This window comes from Artibeus jamaicensis, unplaced genomic scaffold (genome assembly GCF_021234435.1).
Source record: "Artibeus jamaicensis isolate MK-2021 breed Jamaican fruit bat unplaced genomic scaffold, CSHL_Jam_final contig_1832, whole genome shotgun sequence".
In the NCBI taxonomy this organism is placed as follows: domain Eukaryota; kingdom Metazoa; phylum Chordata; class Mammalia; order Chiroptera; family Phyllostomidae; genus Artibeus; species Artibeus jamaicensis.
Genome location: NW_026521362.1, coordinates 692,135 through 712,230, shown reverse-complemented (window position 1 = coordinate 712,230; position 20,096 = coordinate 692,135). Strand labels below are relative to the sequence as shown.

General features: G+C 39.5%; 1 protein-coding gene across 1 annotated transcript in view; it reads left to right on the top strand.

Annotated features, from left to right (window-relative positions):
- Nucleotides 1-20,096, top strand: part of GALNT5 (polypeptide N-acetylgalactosaminyltransferase 5) — a 36,805-nt gene that overhangs the window by 4,745 nt on the left and 11,964 nt on the right. Inside the window, exons 2-6 of the mRNA XM_037138322.2 lie at nt 8,447-8,613; nt 10,838-10,957; nt 16,671-16,806; nt 17,361-17,480; nt 19,060-19,177. Coding sequence (XP_036994217.2) covers nt 8,447-8,613; nt 10,838-10,957; nt 16,671-16,806; nt 17,361-17,480; nt 19,060-19,177 — 661 coding nt within the window. The remainder of the gene's footprint in view (nt 1-8,446; nt 8,614-10,837; nt 10,958-16,670; nt 16,807-17,360; nt 17,481-19,059; nt 19,178-20,096) is intronic.

Genomic DNA, 20,096 nt, shown 5'->3' with positions numbered 1-20,096 from the left:
CTTCCCACAGCCACCTACCATCCTCAACTCACATGGTCCTCACTATTCTTTCTGCTCTGACACTGCTCAAAATCCAACTGCAGCTTATCTGCACCTGGGCCATGGCTTGGCTGGGACCTCTGCATCCCCGTGACCCTCACTGCTCTCGTGGTCACTGAGACGCTCCTTGTATGCTCTCCACCAACTCGGGCCTTCAGAGTCTATTTTGCCTTCTTAGTGAAATTATAACCTTCTGAGGGAAAACTCTTTTACTTTATTTTGTACTCATTAGCTCTGATCACAGTGCTGTGTACTCAAAAGATACAAATGTCTTTTACCAAATATCATTTTAAAAGATATTTCTCTAAGATTATTTTCAAAAGTTGGTACTTTTTTTAAACAAGTAGATAAGTCCTACTGATTGATGTGGGGAATTATTTTTTCCCAGGCCAGGCCTAAGGAAATAAAGTAAATGAGAGGTTACTATTCAAATAAAACTTGCAATGAGTCCTTTTATACATTAATAATGACATGCTAATTTTTCATCTTGAATGTATGGAATATGTGAGTATCAGGTTAAAGGTAAACACCTTCTACTTTAACATTATGATACACTCATTAATTCATGTTCATTCTTTAGTGCATCTATTCATTATTGTTTTGGTTTTTAATTATAATGTTTTTACTGTCAGGGGAGGAAAACCTCTTGACTTTCCTTATAAGAATGCTTTATGCCAATAAGTAAAATACAATTTCACTTTTGCCTTTTTGACAGTCATTTTGAAGTTCCATATTGAATCACTTCTTCATAGAAAGCTAATCCTTATAGTTCTTGCTGTTAATTATGAAAGTCTGCCTCAGTCAGTGATGACTGGTACACCATACAAGTGCTGTTAAAGCATGGTCCTGTCTCCAGAAAATGCAGGGCGATTCCACTTAAAGTCTCTCTTTTAGCTGACAGCTATAGTTGAGATGAAACTACAAAAAAAATGAACTCACTTTACAAGTGCACTTCCTGGATCTGTATTTAGAGAGAAGTGACTCAAAAAGTTTTTGCTGCCAGCGTTTAGTTTTTGAAGTACGCTAAGAATTACAGCACGCTCCTCCGCCGCCGCTGTGTCGTGACTTCACTCGATCACTTCATTCAGTGCTTGCTTTTCCTACAGAGCCCTGGCAAACTTCTCTGTAAAAGTATCCAAATTGGTCTTTGTTATCTTAGCCCAGAGCCGGGACTGTCAACCAATAATTTGATTCCTTCCTACACAGCTAAAGAGACTTTTCTTTTGGCACATGTGAAAAGTAAAAGATAGCACCATGCATTTGCCACAAACCGGTCTAAATTACTGAGGGGAAAGAAAACCCTTTTTGGAAACTGGCTTTCCGTCCCCCCCCCATTCCCTTTCCAACCCTCATGAGGTCAAAAGCCATAACTAATGAATTACTGGAGGAGGAAGAGAAGGAGCACTGGGAGAGAGAAAATAAACTTATCACACATATTCTTCTAAACCTTAGGCCCTTACACATTTATCAGGCTTGGAGGAAAAAGAAACTTTAATGTTAAGTGAAGTTCAGATTCCTTAATTTTTATGTGGAATGAGTATTTTCATTGATGACACAAAACTGCTTTTGTGACTAGTAATGATTGGAGAACATTATTTATAATAAAATTAATTGGAAAAGCTATGAGACCTACCCAAAAAACCAAACAGGGTTGGGTAAGGAATCTCACAAGACACATTTAAATGGTTCTGTCTGGCTTTCACCCTTATGGATCAACACAGTGCAGTGGTGCCTTTGAGGTTTGTATGTTCGTGTGTGTATGTGTGTGTGCGTGTGTACCTGGACACATTTGCATGCTTGCATGCATTACAGCACAGTGCACTATTTCACTAAAAAGTCATGTAGGGATTAGGAAATAAAAAGCAGAATTTGTTTAAAGGGTGCATGCTAGAACATAACATAACAAAGGCTGAATGTGGCTAAAAGATGATTATAGAGCCTTTTGATACTTTTATCTGCCACAGTGTGCCCATAACTAGGGGGATAATAAGTAGAAAGATGACCAGAAGGGAGGAATGCAAAACACATTGCTGCTACTAATTCGAAGAGAAGAAAACAGTTACACAGTGTCTAATTAATGTAAAACGGAGCAATGTTAAATCAAATCAGTGACTTTTTCTCCTAAATACTGCTAAAGGCCTGGAGTGATTAATTAGTAAAGGTGAGAATTCAAACTTGTTTACTCTTTTTTTTACACATCTAATCCAGGGCCCAACTTAATCCCAGTTTAACCATCAGCTTAATTTATCACCTTCCTGTCATAACATCAGCACAGGTACTCATACCAGAAAATGACTTCCCACTGGGCTTTCCTGGCTGACCCATTCAGAACAAGAGTCTTTTAAGAAGGAAACGTTTTTTCTCAAGGGTCAGAAAATCAGCGGAAAATAGCAATGTTTAGAAGTTCTGTTTTGTTTGCTTTTGAAATGAAAGCAGCTTTGTAGAGTCTCTTCTAGGAAAACAACAACAAAAAACCTCACAGACACAGACAACAGTGTGGTGATTACCAGAGAGAAAGGGGTGTAAGGGGAGGAACAGGAGGGTAAAGGAGGAAATCAGTGGTGATGGAGGGAGACTTCACTTGGGGTGGTGAACACACAATACAATATACAGATAATATGTTATAGAATTGTACACCTGAAACCTATATAACTTTATGAACCAATGTCACCCCAATTAAATTCAATTAAACTTTCAATTAAACTTCAAATTCAAAGTCTGTATTATTCCAAACTATATCATCTTCTAAATTGGCCCTGCTTTTAAAATGTTGGTATGTGAACATGTGTGAGAAGAAGCAATACAGAGAAACTTAGTATTTGCAAGGGCCATTCTGACTTGCCTTCTCATTCTATCCTTAAAACCATTCCTGAAGGCAGGTGCTGTCAGTATCCCAGCTTTACCTACAAAGAAGCCGACACTTCCAGAGGAAACTGAGGTTTCACGTTGTGGCAGACAACCCAGAGGGTGGCAGTTCATTTCATTCCATGGGCTACTTGCCCATTGACGGTCACAAGCTGAGCACACCATGCCAGGCAGCTGGGACCTTTCATCCTTCATGTCAGCCAGTCTGATCCTGACAGCAGCCTGTCAGGTGGGTAAAGAGTTACCTCTCCTCATTAACAGATGAGGAGAAAAAGCCAGGGAAACATAAGCTGCCCAAGGGCCCACAGCTCACAAATGGCAGGGTTGCATCCACCCTTGGCCTTCTGATTCTGCCTCTCTCAGTAATAATCTACTATACCACTGGTTCTTCCCCAACCTCAGACCTCAGCCACTCTTCCCTTATGGTGACCGTCTTCACCTCCCCCTCACCTGGTTTTGCCAAAGCTGTCTGAATAAGGGGACTTTCTCCCTTGCTGAGCCTCACAAAAAAAGAAAAGTAAAGAAAAAACACGCTTATTTAGGTGCGAGGCAGCTATGTGTGTGTGTGCTGCATTTTACATGTATATACTCTTATTCTGATCGGTCCTCACAGCAGCACTATGAAAGACATATGATTTCTTTTATACGATTTGCAGAGGAGAAAAGTGAGGCTCTAAAAGCCAAATGATACATCTGCTCTGCTGGCAAGCCAATAGCACATTTGGGATTCAAAAGAAAATTTCCTGACTCACTAAAGGAGTAAGCAAAAGAACAGCCAGATCTGGCCTGTGAGAGGGCAGACGTGTCTGAGCTCTGACCTGAGAGGTAGGGAGTTACAGAAGTGGGGAAAGGGAGTAAAAGGAGTAATTCTTTGAGGAAGTGTGGAAAATCTGACATGGGGTGAAACCGTAGAAATAAGAAGAGCCCACATTGCTCAGGGCCTTATGTTCATTTAAGGGCCAGTGGAAAACATTGAAAAATTTAAAGTGATAGAGAGAACAATTTAATTACCTTTTCTCAGAGGTCTCATGACCCAGAGAGAAGCAAAACCCTTACAAATGAATGAGGCTGATGCTGAATAGAGAATCAGAGAATGTTAATACTAGATGAGACTTCCAAAGCAATCTAATCAGACTCTTATGCACAGAGAAGTCTGAGGAAGGAAGTGACTCGTCCAAGGTCATGCACTGTGGGGCAGAACTGGCCCTACGGTGCCCTAACCTCCACCCAGAACTATTTCTGCTACATCACACCACCTCCTGCTCTCCTCCCTCCCCTCCCAATTTCACTCTGACAGCTGCCTGCTCAAAATAGACTATTGTTGAACTGATGAATGTTGATGCTGGTGGTTTATATGTCTAAGCCTTAGCTCAGTAGCATTGATGCACAGCTACCTCAGGAACCACAGCCTCAGCTGGCTAAGACCTTTGAAGTACAGGTGGTGAGTTTAACTAAAATCTTCTAAATGAGTAGTCAGCTGATTCTGACTGAATGCCAGGAGTAGTCTACCATAGAAATAACAGCATAAAAGTAAAATTGTTATATAACTGTACTTTCTTATCAGTGAGGGAAAAGAAGCCCCAATAATTCTAAGGTCTTGGAGAAAATAATATAATTCCAGACAAAGCTCCTCAGCCTGGTGCTCAGTTCTGCTTCTGATCATCCTGAAGATAGCAGAGCTTGGGGAGTGAGCCCCCAAAGGCTCACACGCGGCAGCAGTTGAATTGCAAATAGAAGCTGAGAAAATATTCTCCTCGACCTTCTGTTCAAACCTGAGAACACTGAGACTTGACCTACAATAGTACATTTTGACTGTCTTGGAATAAAATGAAAAATTCATAGACGTGAGAGAATGTTATCATTCCCTCAATCTTCTGATTTGAAACCTTTTTTATTTGATAGACTGCATTCAAATCAAGTTAGTGGCTGAGGATTCAGCACACAAGCCAAGAAGGTGAAACATATCACTTTCCAAGTCTCTTGATAAATAATGAGCCCTAGATAGGTTGGGATTAAAGGACTGCCTGAGAAAAGGGCAGTGCGCCCAGTCCAAATGTATGTGTTTGCATTGTGGGTAATCATAGGTCCTCACATGGGTGTTCTACCATGGAGCTTAAAAGTATTTTCATATTCGTAATCTCATCCAGTCTTCATGGACTTTCTGTGATGAAGGCATTGTAATCTTCAACCTAAAAGTGAGGAAACTGAGGTTCTGGAAAGTCACAGGATTTGCCCAGGGTTGTGCAGACAATAGTGCCAAAAAGGACTAAAAACTCAGTCCTCCATCATCTTGTTCAAGTCCAGAGTCTTCCTGTCCCAGCACAGCAGTGGACTTACTGACTTTGGGCAGGACAGTGAAACCCCCCATTAGTGTCCCCATTTGTTTTCAGCACTGAATTGGCTATAGCAATCAAAGTCTAGACCAAACAAAATAGATTGGATTAATTTTTAAGAATAACATAGGGACTGAAGACTCTAAATATCTAACTTTTTAATAAGTGGGCATATAGAATAAAATATAATTTCTAATTCTCAAAAAAATTACCAACCCATTTCTGGTAAACCACAGTTTTATTGATAATATAATGGGTTTACCATTGATGTCAATATTATTTATTAATAATAATGGGTTGGTAATATTACCAACCCATATCTTACATTTAAAGTAGACTTGACTTGAGCTGTGACTTGGGTCCTCACCCAAGTATAGCAGAAAGCAAGGTTTCCAATGGATAAATGGGAAGAAAGGAAATTTACTCCCTTTGGGTCAGTGTAGGATAACTAGAAATAGTTTTTACAACCTGTGAAAATTAGATGACTGTCAGTATGTAAAAATGGTGCAAGAGCTAAAAATGCTGAAAGCCTTTCTGGTCTGACCCACAGAATCTCTGAACAAGACAGCATGCTGATTTTTCTAGATACCTGAAAAGATGTTAAACCTGTTTGGTAATGCAAGAAACCACGTACATATAAAAATGTAAAAGTGGCCTGACATCTCAACCACCCAACCCAAGGCATACTCTGAAACTTTGTGTTTGAACCTTCTCACATCCCCTTCTGTGCCTCACTTCCCCATCGTTTAATGCTGCCCCCATTTCCAGGCACCACTATGATCCTTACAGTATAATCCTTCACAAAGTCTTCTTCAAGGTGATCCCTTAAATACTTCAAACATTTCTCTGTTCAATAATTAAGAGAGGTACTACCTATTGCTGGGATCTTAGCATCTAGTGGAGTCATTCATAATCTACGCATATATGTTTCCATGGTGAAGTTAAGGCTCTGTGACCAGCTGCAGCAAATGGAGGATCAGACGCATAGAGAGTGGCAATGCCTTCCCCAAATCTCTCAGATCTCAGAGAGCTTTTCCTACCTTCAATGTCAGACCTGCTAGCATTATAACACTTCTTAGAACTTCCTTCTAGAAAAGACCAAAGTCTACTGATTTCAGAATATAAGAAGTTTCACTTAAGAAGAACATTAGTGTTCTTAGTTAATTATTCCCCATGTTACTAGATGACCCTATAGGCAACCAAATTTTAGCCATAACACAATCCTCAGGACTTCCCAGCTAAGCTTGTTTGTTCTGGGTGGCTCATGCAGAATTTGTGCAGCTGACCCTTCCTTTTTAGAACTGCTTTATTTTTCAGCACCAAATCTTGTAAAGAACATTTAAGTGTGAAATGTATATTTCTCATTAATTTACAATATACAGTTTAAAAAGTCATAGGAAGTCATTGATGTCTTTTCTACCTCCCCTGTCATTTTCTACTCCTCTAACTTTACTTCCTCTTTCCCAGATGAGAGCCCATGATGAAACATTCAATCATTCTACATCAGTAGCCTCCTAATATTTTGCCACTTCTCTTTCCAATTCACTTGTTGTGATGACCCCTAAACTTGGATTAATCCAACAATCTGCTTTATCTTCTCCTACATCTAGGCTGCCAGACACTGGTAGAGGAAACCACACTGTATTTTGACCAAAATTCCAGGATATCAAAATGCAGGAAAGTGCTCAATGCCCCTCAGAACTCTGTGTGTGTGTGTATGTGTGGGCAGCCAGCATGGTCTCCCATCGTTCATACTGTGAGTCCCACATATTCTCTGTCATTCTCAAGTTTCTACCCTATTATATAAGCAAATAACCTTTCATCCAGCATGAGCTCCAAATACTTTCAACTTCTCATCCCAGATATTTAAATTTACCAGTATATATTACCATCTTTTTCCTTTCTATCTCGAAGGAAAATATAACTTTCCACCTTTTAAACTTTTGACTTAAGCTCCATTCTAACTCCATTCATTCAATCCATTGAGTCCATAATTATCAAAGAATTATTATGCTTGTGGCACTGTAGTAAGCAAAGCAGAGTCCCCACTCTGACATTTACTAAGAGTATAATCATGGACTAGTCTCCCCATGATTTCAATTATTCACCTATAAAAAGAGAAAGACATGCCATTGATTCAGGGTTTATATAGAAATAACAAAGAGTGAATATAGTACTCACTCGTGATCTTCATAATTATTGCATTGCTAACAGTGGTTGTGATAAAGGGTAGCACATCTTCTTTGTGAGATTCCACTGGGTACCATCCCGTGAATAGTAACACAGGCAGAAGATGGAAAAATGCCAGCAGTGGGGCAGTATGCAGTGCACGGCATGAAAAAACACCAAGACCAATTACGGCGCACCTGAACTCCAGCTCCCACCCTGGCCTTCTTCCCATCTCTGTGCCAGCAAACAATTTCAACTGTGGCTCATCTTTAGGAGCCAGAGTCTCAGCAAGAAACCCCAAAAGAGATGAAAAAGCTAAAGAGTCTAATTATTATATACATCATATATACACACACATATATGTAATTTGTTATTAATGCATTTACATGCAGAGTAGCAGAAAGATATTTTCACTTGCCATTGGCAGAAGGCCAGTTGGAAGGACAATCATTAACTCCTTGATAGCATTATATAATTCTAAATGTTCTCTTGTGGTACACGATCTAATTAGGATACCAATAGCTCCCATTTGGTGAATTTCTGTGCCAAGAACTGTGCTAGACATTTTACATACATTCTCATTAGGCTGTAAACCTCCATTTAGTTAGAAACGTTACCTCATCTTGCACAGGAGAAAATGGAGGCACAGAGAGATTAGGTAAGGTATCAGTGAATGAAGATCTTAGAAATGTTGGTGGTGGGATTCAAAACAGCGTCTAACCATTTGCAAAGCCTATGTCCTTTCCACCACAGTGTGCTGCCTCCACAGGATGTGTTCATGTCTTGCACTGTTGGCCTTTTTATAGAAACACTAAAGAAAGAATGGGGGCCATTCTTTCTTTGCTCGTTTATTTTTGTACTCCTCCCTAAGAAAAAACACACAATAGTACTCTCTTTGATATACATAGATATAGATGAATGGATGGATAGATAACTAGATAGGTATGCATATTTATACACAATTGCACTCTATAACTTTTAAAACCATCTTGTGGACTTTATTAGCACATGGTGTGTGCTCTGCTTGTGTCCTGGCCCAGGTGTGCAAAGCAGCTAGTTCACAATAACCTCCCGACCACCAGTGTCATCATGTGCTTTGTGGATGAGGTATGGTCCACTCTCCTGAGGTCTGTTCATAGTGTCCTCAATCGCTCTCCTCCTCATCTCATCAAGGAGATTCTGCTGGTGGATGACTTTAGCACCAAAGGTAAGAAAACCAGTCCTAAAAAATAAAGTTTGATATAAGACAGTTATATTTTGGATGGATGGCAACATTACAGGGTAATTTGAAAAAAACATACATATTTTATAAACACCAAATCACTGTTTCATTTGGTGCCTCACCAAGCATCTATGGGATACAGAAAGCCAGCTCTAACTAGCATCTAGGATCCCGTTTACTTGGCTTCCTCAAACTTCCTTTTAGCTGTGACTTCTCTATCATGTAGAAGCGATGTACACTACCAGATGTTCTCTACAATTGCACAAATATCTTTCCATGGGATCTAATAAGCAAATACCCCACAATTAATAGAATGCCTTTCTTATAACTAGAGAGCAGGTGGTAAACATAAGACCTGTGGGCCGAATCCAACCCTCTACCTTGTTTTATCTGGCCCGGCACCTTGTTTCTACCTGGCAGCACCACTGAGCTCCTTGCCCCTAGTCAGGAATAGTTACATTTATACAGTCCTAAAATTACACTCGGCCCTTTGAAGGCAACTGCGAGGCTAATGTGGCCCCCAGTGAAAACGAATTTGGCACTCCTGAACTTGAGTTAGACTTTACGGAAAACAAGGAAATGGAAGGCCAATGGCTTCTTCCTCAAGGGCAAAGCATATGTTTTCAGGTAAGTAGGTGTTCAGAAGACACATTTCCAATGGTATGAGAGAGACAAGGCTCTAACCATTCAAAAGCACAGTCCACCATGGTAGGGCTTTACCTCTGTTTTGTTTATTACAGAGCAGAATCTCTCTTTGGATGGTCAAAGAATTTGTGTATGTAAGTGGTCTCATGACTATCAGTGGTCTCATCACTGACACACTGTGCATTCCCAAAATGCAACCCACTTTTAGAAAATGATGAAGAGGTGACAAACCTTGATAGAACAGCTGAACCTTGATCATGACCACAGTGACAGCCAATTTCCTTCCTCAGTCTCAGAGTTCTGACCAGAATCACATGGAGCCACAGGAACAGTGAGTTGCCTAAGGAAAACTACTTGAAAACTTTAACAAAGCATAAATAGAAATAGTGTGTAGTTACTAAGCAGGTAATAATCTCTTTAGGAATGACATATACAAATTTTGTGGTACCTGAAGCTTCTATGGAGTCTCTTTAAGAAAAACAACATGACTTTAATAGGAATGTGAGTAGCAGAAGCCATTTCTCCCTGGAATATCTGTTAATAGTTCAATTACACTTAGAAGTGACAGCAAGACACATCAAAATACCTCATAAAACCAAACACACAAAAAAAAGTTTCTTTAGCTGGATCCATTTTTGGCCAGCCAACAAAACAGAGTGGGTATGACTGACTAGACAGGGATGTCACACTTAAGAAGTAACAGTGTTCTTAAACAATGACAGTTGTGCTATCTTGCTTTTGCAAATTTTTCAATTCGCATATAATGCTCAGTCTCTTCCCTGGGCTTTAGAGTGGACTTTTGTAAGGGGGAAGGGTTGTACAACTTTTATTAATTTCGAGATTAAAATTTCCCCCGTATTCAGAAAAGGTGAACCCGCCTCTGTGTGATTTGGCAGCACTAAAAAGAAGGACGTGGGATTTAAGATAACAGACAAAAATTCACCCGAGAGTATTGAATCCAGACAAAAATTCATCCAAGACAATCACATCAGAAAATAAAATCATGGCCCAAGGAATAAAATATTTTATTTATGACAGTATGGCTGGACCTAGGCCTAGAGGGTATTTGGCTAAGTAGAATAAGTCAGAGAGAAAAAGACAAATACCATATGATTTCACGTGTATGTGGTATCTAAAAACAAAACAAAATAAATGAGCAAACAAAACAGAAACAAACTCGTAGCTACAGAAAACAAATTGATGTTTGCCAGATGGGAGGAATGTTGGAAAATGGGTGAAAAATATGGAGGGATTAAGTACAAATTGCCAGTTATAAAAGTAGTCACAGGGATATAAAGTACAGCAGAGGGAATACAGTCAATAATATTGTACTAATGTACAATGTCAGATGGGTACCTGACTTATTGGGAGATCACTTTGTACATTACATAAATGTCTAATCACTATGGTTTACACATGATAATAATATTGTATGTCAATGGCAACTGAATTTTTTAAATTTAAATATTATAGTTTTTGGACTTTGATATTGAGGAAGCACTATTTCTGGTATTATCCAGATCTAGTTAAATGATTTCTTGTTACTCTTTAAACTTTCATTTAGATTACCTAAAAGATAATTTGGATAAGTACATGTCTCAATTTCCAAAAGTTCGGATTCTTCGCCTCAAAGAGAGACATGGCTTAATAAGAGCCAGACTGGCAGGGGCACAGAATGCAACAGGTGAGAAGCTGCTAATTGTTTTTGGTTGGTTATATTTTTGTTTTATTTTAACGTTCAAAAATTATACATTAAATGTAAAATAGTAGTATATATAGTGCATACCCAAATATCTGTCATTTTTTGCAATACGTGCTTCATCACACACATACACAGACATGTCTGCATATACACACCTTCTTTCCTGAACTTTGAAAAGGCACTTACGCTAAGTACCTTAGGAGGCATTTCTAAGAGACATTCTCTTATATAAGGAGAACTTTCATACCTACATATCACCTAATGAGTGCTCTTTTCAAATTTTCTCATTGCTCCCAAAATATTTTACATAGCTGTTCTTTCTTTTGATGTTTGAGGTGTAATTAAATTTTATGCACTGCATTTGGCTGTTTGATCTCCTTAGTCTGTCAATGGAAAAGAGACAATGCTGCCACACTGAACTGTTGTTTACTCCCATTGACTTGGGGTTTTTTTGAAGAGTATAGGCCATTTGTTTTGTATCATTAAACACATTCTAAAATTTCCTCTTTCCTCATGTTCCCTACAATATAAATATTTTTTGTATGAATACTACATAGAATTGAACTATATAGGTGATAGAAATTGTGCACTTATTGCTTCAAATCAAGATGCACATGATGTCAAGTTGCCCCACTGTTGGAGATACAAATTTAGAGCTCTTGGCTAAGGTATTGGCAGCTAGAGTTTTCCTTTGGTAGTGAGAAGTAAAAGGTAGAGTGGTGCTTTGATCCTTGCAAGGATCCTGTTTTCCTCGTAAGACTTTATCTAGTAGTTTAGCATTCAGTGATGATCAGTGCTTGAATCCTTGAATCAATTATTACACTGACCCACCAATTTATTTTTCTAATTCTATTATTTTGTCTTTTATTAACTGGCATTCACTTTTTAAAATAAGCAATTTCTCTCTCTATTCTCCTCCCTCCCTTCCTCCCTCCCTCCTTTCTCCTCCCCTCTCATGCCTCCATCACTATGTATATTGATATATAAATAATGTTATTATGTACTATATATGCACAATTTTATCCTATATATCACATATGCATATGTATATTTGTATATATAATATACATGTTATATATATATACACATCTATATAAAATTGTCCATAGATGATAATATTAATAAATTACTCTGGCAAACTACGCTAAAGTTTTAAAACACATGTTCTCAATTTCTGTTTCTATCTTCCTGTAGACAGCAAGGTTCATGGCCCACACTTTGAGTAGCATGAGCGAAGGGACAATGCCTGAGTTTGGAAGAAAACAGAAAGGTGTGTCTGGATGAAGTTAGTGACAGCCTTGTGTAAGGATATATCCAACTGCCTGAACCCCACAGAGAATTCAAGGGGATTCAGAATCCTGTATCAGCTTTAGCCAACGATATGATTCAAGTACCACCCAAGGACCAGCCTTGAGTGAAGATATTCAGCCTGTTGAGTCCCCCAGCCACCCCCACACCTTCCCCAGCCACCCCCCAACCTCACAAGTAGCACACAGGCAGGAGGCATCTCTGGATCTGAAGAGTCTCTGTAATCAGAGATCAGTGAAGATTTCAGGGCAGACATGTTCTCTAGAATGCCTTAGGTAAATGAAGAGATCAAAAGAGAACCTGAGTTCAGAATTTGACAGGTCTTGACACCTACTGTTCCCTATAGATTTACCCTTTGGGCAGAGGAGCCACGGGCAAGGATGAGGTTGGAGAGTCAAGGACCTGAAGAAACGGAAGTCAAGTGGCCCCTTTCAGTCTCGACTACCATCACTGTTAGGAATTGTGAAAGAGCCTTCTACAAAATAATAAGGGCAAAGCAGTGACACTCTGATCACTAGCAATGTCTGCTACACATTCAAGTTCCAGGGCTTGATAGGTTCATCATCCGAATCTGATTCAGGAAAAAAGATCAGATCCAGTCAGTTTTCTACTGGGAGTGAGGAGTTAGAGAGTCCAAGTACAATTTCAAAATGTAAAGGGCAGGCCATGGTCAATGAGTCTCTAGGGAAAGACCCCTATACACAAGCAACAGAAGTAAGAAGAGATGGGGTGGTTGAGGTCAAAGGAAATAAACCAACCAGCTGGTCGTGGCCTATTGCCCTGCCAGGAAGAGCCTGTAGTCAGGCAGGTTCAGTAGTACACTCCAGAGAGTCAGAGTAGAGATCAGACTTCCATGTCCTTCATGGTCTTCTTTAGCGACATACTTGACATTGCTGCTTGCAGTCCAAAGAATCAGTTGGCTAACTTTAAGAAGCAACGTCAGGTCTCCTGAAGAGAAGCAGTCCTGTGAATTTCCACAACTTGTTTCTGGTGAAGTCCAAACAGGTGATTTCCTTAGCATCACTTATAAATCATTATGTGAAATCAAATGGCCAGCCAGGTCCACATGCCTCCGGGAACCCTAAACACAGCTCTCCAGCACTAATTGGTGCTGGCAGCAATCTTTCAAGCTGGTCTGCTAAATATAAGTGGGTGTCCGTGCTCCAAAAGGAGCCAAAGCTGCTGGGCACATGGAGCAGCTGTGGACTGTCCAATAAATAAAGAAATAAGTTACAGTGAAACTCACATGCAAGCACTCCAACACTACTTGGACTTACTCCTAAGAAACAGCAACCTGCCAGGTGGCAATCAAGATCAAATTAATTATTCTAGGTGTAGTAAACACTCATTGAAAAAAATGTTAATAATACCATATATTAAGAATTTAGGTATTGGGTAGATCTTAGAAATATCCCCACAAAATAGAGCTCAAAGAAGTTAAAATTAATATATCTAATGTGGCTAAGAGCAGCAGCAGCACTGGGATAAAGGCAGTTCTGTGTAACTTTGATCCTATGTTCATTTCCCTCTGCCCTGCAGTCTCTCAGAGTCAGGAACAGTGTGTAAAATGTCCACTGACAATATCCAGGACAATTAGAAATCCCACCCAAGGTAGCTACACAGCTCCTTGTTCTGATTCCTGAGATCTTATTTAATAAAATGTCTGAATGTGAAGCAATGCAATTCTTGCATGGTAGGATTCTCTTCTCTCCTGAAATACAGTATCAAGTTTCATCCTATGATTTAGGTAGATGCTACTTTCCATGGGTCCTGACTGCAAGTGAATGAGAAGCTTTGTGGGGATCTGGGACAGGCAAGAATTGAATACAAGTTTGGGGACTCATTCTGGTGCCACTGGGGACTGAGGAAGTGGGTCAAAGCCCCTTTGACTCTCTAAGCCTGCTGTGGGGATAGGGACAGGGACTAGCAGAGACCATTCTTTAACCTGTGGATCTGAATGAGTGGAAGCAGGAGTGCTGAGAAGATGGAGACACTCAGTACCAGTCAGATCAGATTTTCATTTCCTTCATGGCCTTTAGCAACATACTTGACATTGCTGCTTGCATTCCAATCAGCTGGCTAACGTTAAGAAGTGACATTAGCTTCCAGCCAACTTTGAGGACTCCTGAAGAGCAATCGTCCTGTAAATCTCCACAACTTCTACTACCATGCCGCTAGCCAGAGGGGCCTTCACAGACTACATTTACATGCTTTACACACCCAGATGGCCCTGCAAACCTTCCCACAACAGGAGAAGGTCTGTGCAAGTGGACACCCTTAAAAGAAATGGCCTTTGATTATGAAACGAGCTATAATTCCCTAAAGTTAGGACACTCACAGCCTGATCAGGACATGTAACTGCTGTCTCCAAGAGCAGAGGACCTGGCTGGGATGCAGGGCTTCTGACTAGTACAGCCTGCTCTGGTCTGAAGAGCCTTTTCAAGAACATGCCCCAGCAAGACTTTGGCTAAAATAGGCTCTTTACCTTCATGTCAAAGTGCCAGTGTTGATCAGGTAATTAATAACATACTGATTAATTTGAGTGGTAGCTTGAGAGGTAACCTATAGATTTTAGTGAATAAAGATCTATCACCCAGATATCTATTTTCATCTTGTTCTGTGCCCACTACTGTCTCCTACATTTACTTTAAGTTTTCCTGTACTCAAAGTTCTGCCTCATCATGCCATTTTTTTTTAACTCAGGCTATGGAATGAACTATTTTCTAATATTATGCTGCTGCTTTGCTGTGCAACCTTGAAAAAGTTACCTAAGTTCTTTGTTCCTCAGTTTTCTTCTCTCTTAAATGGGAATAAAAATTAGACCTACACTTCAGGTTTATTGTGAGGATTAAATACGATAACAATATATAATGTTTAGAACAGTGTCTGGCATAAAGTAAGCACTTAATAGATGATAAATGGCGTTATTAAAGGTTTCTCAAGAGCAGAGGAGAGCAGCCAGGTGTCAGAGTGATCGATTAGCCCAATAATCCAACAGGGAAGTAGAGTCAAGCCTTTAATCACTTACTGCAATTGTGTAAGGAAAGAAGCTAAATGAGAAGAAAGCACTGGCTGCCTCCCTCGATGTTCTATTTCTTTCCTTGGAGCAGTGCTAAATTGGTGGATAAGAGCAGATATTAATCTCACTGTGGAAAGAGTCCAGAATAAAAGTTCCCTTCTATTTTGTGGCCCTGGGGTGGGGGGCAGGGTGAGAGAGAAGGGAGAGGGCTAGAAGTGGAAAGATACCGAAATACCAAGTCAGAATACAGAAAAAGATCCAACTACCTCCCATAAGGTGGAGCACACTTACTGGTCGAGAGAGAGGCCTCCAAATGGAAAACTCTGGACAATGAAGGTATGCATGAAAGTGTGTCCAGCTGAGGGAGAGGGAAGGTCCGAGTCCCAGACTGTAGTTCCCTTCAGATACTGTAGCAACCAGCTGTGCTCCTAGTCTGGCGTGGGGAGGGTGGCTTCCTTCATGACATCTGCAGGGAAAAGCCTTTGTCATGGCCTGTGGTGGAACCACAAAGATTAAAGTAGGATTCTGGCCAGGAGCCATGTTTATCCTGTTATTAATATTCACACATGCACACTCATATGTACACACACACACCATTTGTAACAATTTAGATGCTGCTGAGATTTTCAGAGAAGAGAAAGTGTGTTGCTTCACACAACTAATTAAAAAGAATACATCTTAATATTTCTGGCCTCTAAGATTGTTTTCTCTTGCTACTCTCTAAATTATGATAAAATATACATAACGTAAAAGTTACCATCTTAACCATGTTTAAGTGCCTCACCATTCTGTAATGTGAAACATATTCATGCGGTTGTGCAACCAACCTCCAGAACTCTCTTCATCTTCCAAAACTCACACTCTGTACCCACTAAACAACTCCCCAGTCGTCCCTGCTTCCCTATACCCTTTTGAACACTACCGCCTAGTCATCCTGGTTGTTCCACTTCAACTTATTTTTACCCCTATTACGTGGAACAGTTTTTCCTCTTTAACATTTCTAAAGTCAAACTTGGAATCTCAAACTTCTCCTGTTCTTCTGCAAAACAAAGTCCCAGTTCTCCACCCCCTCAGTTAGTGGGACACATCTCCTTACAAGGGACATGAGCAACCACTTCCAATGCTGAGTCTCCCCTGCAGAGTCCTGGCTACCCATTCTAAGTGGCTGAGCAATCTTTCCAAGCATAAATGATACTTGCCCCCCACAACTGCAAGAAACAAAATTTCTGTGATTTCACTGTACAATGAAACTATAGGGACAAGGAATTCAGTGAGAAAGAAAGATTAATGCCTTTACAATCACACTTTAGGAACAATATCTAAGACCTGATATCACATTTTCAAATAAATTTTTTTCTGACTTTTTAGGTGATGTATTGACATTCTTAGATTCTCACGTGGAATGTAACATTGGCTGGTTGGAACCTCTTCTGGAAAGAGTTTATTTAAGTAGGAAAAAAGTAGCCTGTCCAGTAATCGAAGTCATCAATGATAAGGATATGAGGTAATACTGTCATGTTCTACAAGATACTTCCAAGTGAGGCTTTTAGCCAGCAACATCAGACAGTACTGGTCATATTCCTCATGTGTGCATTTTGCAAATCTAAGAAATACACAGTGTATCAATTTAAATAAATGGAAATGCATGGTAGATATCTTAGGATCAGAGTGGGCAAATCTGATTATTTGATTATCATAAATTCATAACCCTTAACACCATTGTCCAGTTCTTTTCTCTTTCTATTCAACTGAACTGAAAAATATTTATTTTCCTTAAGATGAAATTTTCTTGTGGTAAAAAAATTCATGCCTGTAAGTTGGGTTTTTTTCCCTCAAAATGGCTATAATATTATTTAAGTTCAAAATAAGCAAGATAGCCAATGGGTCACTAAAGTAAATTGTACTTAAAATTTTCTTGAAATGGCCTTTAAAATCTTGTGATGATCTAAAATCATCTACAGAAACACTTATTGTATTCATTACACAAGACATGGCGTCAGGTTGGTTAAGTATACACGTATGATCTCAGGTAGCACTATTGGTTTTTCCCTGGACTAGTTACATGACAGTGGACAACTTTCAAAGAGGCATCTTTGTGTGGCCCATGAACTTTGGTTGGAGAACAATTCCTCCAGACGTTGTTGCAAAACACAAGATCAAAGAAACTGATATAATAAGGTAAGTGTGTGACATTTAAGATTAGAAAGCAGTCATGTGTCTTTTTGTAAAGGTATAGGAAGCAATTTTACAAAAGAAGTAGGTCCTGTCATTCTCTAGGACATTGAGAATTACATTTGTAGCCCCGGCCAGGTAGCCTTATTGGTTAAAGCATCATCCCAACATGCCAAGGTTGTGAGTTTGATCCCTGGTTGTTGCACACACAAAAATCAACCAATGAATGCATAAACAAGTAAAGCAACAGATTGATGTTTCTTTCATTCTTTCCCTTTCTCTCTCTCTAAAGTCAATCAATAAAAAAGATTTGTAGTTGTAGCCAATACATTACCAAAAGTAAATAAAATTTTCTTAAGAAATTAATTTCCGACTACCAAAGCTCATTTTTAAATGGTCAGTTGCACCCTAGTCAACCCTGAATATAGAGAAATTCATGAACATGATTTTTGTTCTCTAAGATTTACAACCTAAAAGAATGTAAAGCTAGATGAATATGCTGCATAAATGCTATATAAACATACATAATATTAAAGTCAACATGAGTAAAAATTAAGAGAGCAAATAATAGTAATAGAATATCATGATAATAATAATAGCTACTGTTAAGTTTTTTTTTAGTCTAGTCTTACTATTTCCATGGGAGGGGTGCAAACTTCTGTGAATGAATTAGTAAATAGACACAGAAGCTGGATATGAAATAAAATTGAGGCTTTATTGGTGGAGAAGATGGTCTGAAGGACACAATTTATACCTGAAGCCAAAGTGGAGACTTCCTGACACTTCCCCCAAGGAGTCCTGGGGACAAGCAGGCCATCATCCTCAGGCTGTACGGTGGGAGCCCTGAGCTTTCCCTGTTGGAAAAGGAACCTATGTGGACTCCAGGCAGCAAGTTCCCAGAGAAAGCCCGAGACCAGTCCATGCACTGCAGCATGCTTTCCTTGAGCTTATAATCCTTAAGAAAACACATGCATCCCTTGCCAGGTGTGTGCTTTCAGGATTGACGTTCCTAGCTAGTGAAACAGGGATACTATATTCATCAAGCTCTCTGTGTTTAACCCAGTCTATAACCATAGGAGAGAGGTGGTAGTATCCCTATTATAGAGATGAGAAAATTAAGATTTAGGAGAGTTAAGTAATTTTTCTTGGGATACATGGAGATTAATAGAAGAAATTAGGATTAATACCTGGGTGTGTGTGATCTGCCTGAATTTAACGCTCTTGCTCTGATCCTGCTCCTGAAGAACTTCTTTGCCTTTTTCAGACTCCCGTATTGAGGGTCAGTGTAGTGACAGAGTTCAGACTATATTTAACACAATGTTTGGAAGAGACTATATTGGGAGTAATCTGGGATACAGACAATCCAAGTTCCAGGCCCCACCTTTGCTGACTCTAACTAAGCTGTACCAGCACGAACCAGGGAACTCGTCCCTTAAGTGCTGTTTGTGACTCCATTCCAAGACCTCACACATGGTAGCCATTCTGAAATGCCCCCCAAGTCCATCACAGCTGTACAGAGGATCTGTGCTAAAAGTCAAGCTCCCATGACATGCAAGTGTGGAAAAAAAAACTTTTCTTTTTGTAGGTGCCCTGTCATGGCAGGTGGATTATTTTCTATTGATAAAAATTACTTTTTTGAGCTTGGAACATATGACCCTGGACTTGATGTTTGGGGTGGAGAAAATATGGAGCTGTCATTCAAGGTATTACCAAGGATTTCTCAAATTCTATTTCCAATTAAGAGTTTATCAACGGTTTCTTTTTACTAATACAATCAGATATGTTACTGCCTCTGGAAGGAAATTTCACAGAAATTTTAGGGCCTCTGGATTAATGTTTTCATATCCAAGATTGAATTTGGAAGAATCAATAGCACTCATGAAATGTATGAGAGTTCCCTAATATTTCACAGCACTGTTTCTGCATCTGAATGTGAGGGAAATAATTGTCTGCCATTCGGTGTAAATGCTGTAGGATTCATACTTAATATAAAATAACTCTCCTAGAAGATTTTTCTAATACATTAGGAGTTATTAAATCATTCATTGATGGCTCATCTTGGAGAGCACAAGTGACAGAAGTACAAAAAGTGACCCCAGGGCATGCCACCAAAGGCCACAGTGTGGCAACTTGGGACATATCAGACAACTCTGGGTAATGATACAACCATTGATTGATATCTAAGGAAGCCATGGCAACAACCTTAGTAAAGAGCATCCAACGAGCAACTGTTTTCCTAGGAAGTGGGGTGACATATAGTAAAAAAGGATAGTACTTTGAACTCCTGAACAAGAATGGTTTTCAAGTTGTGTTTAAAAAAAACCATAAATATATACTCCTTTCCCTGATTCAACTAAAGCAGGAACTCATTTACATTTTGAAATTCTGTGAGGATTTCTGTAGGAAAAAGAAATTTACATTGCAGGGAAGGGAAGGAAAAAAGTATATTTGACTAGTCCTAAAATGGTCCACAGCAATATACAGAAGTAAATACATTTGTTGAGTTTCATTTTCTATTGGAAATTTTAGAAGGTGAGACAACCACTTCACACAAGGTGGAGGAAGGGAGTCATCATGTGGTTTCTTGCCATTAATTGTCCTTAATTTGTGGACAGTGATTGG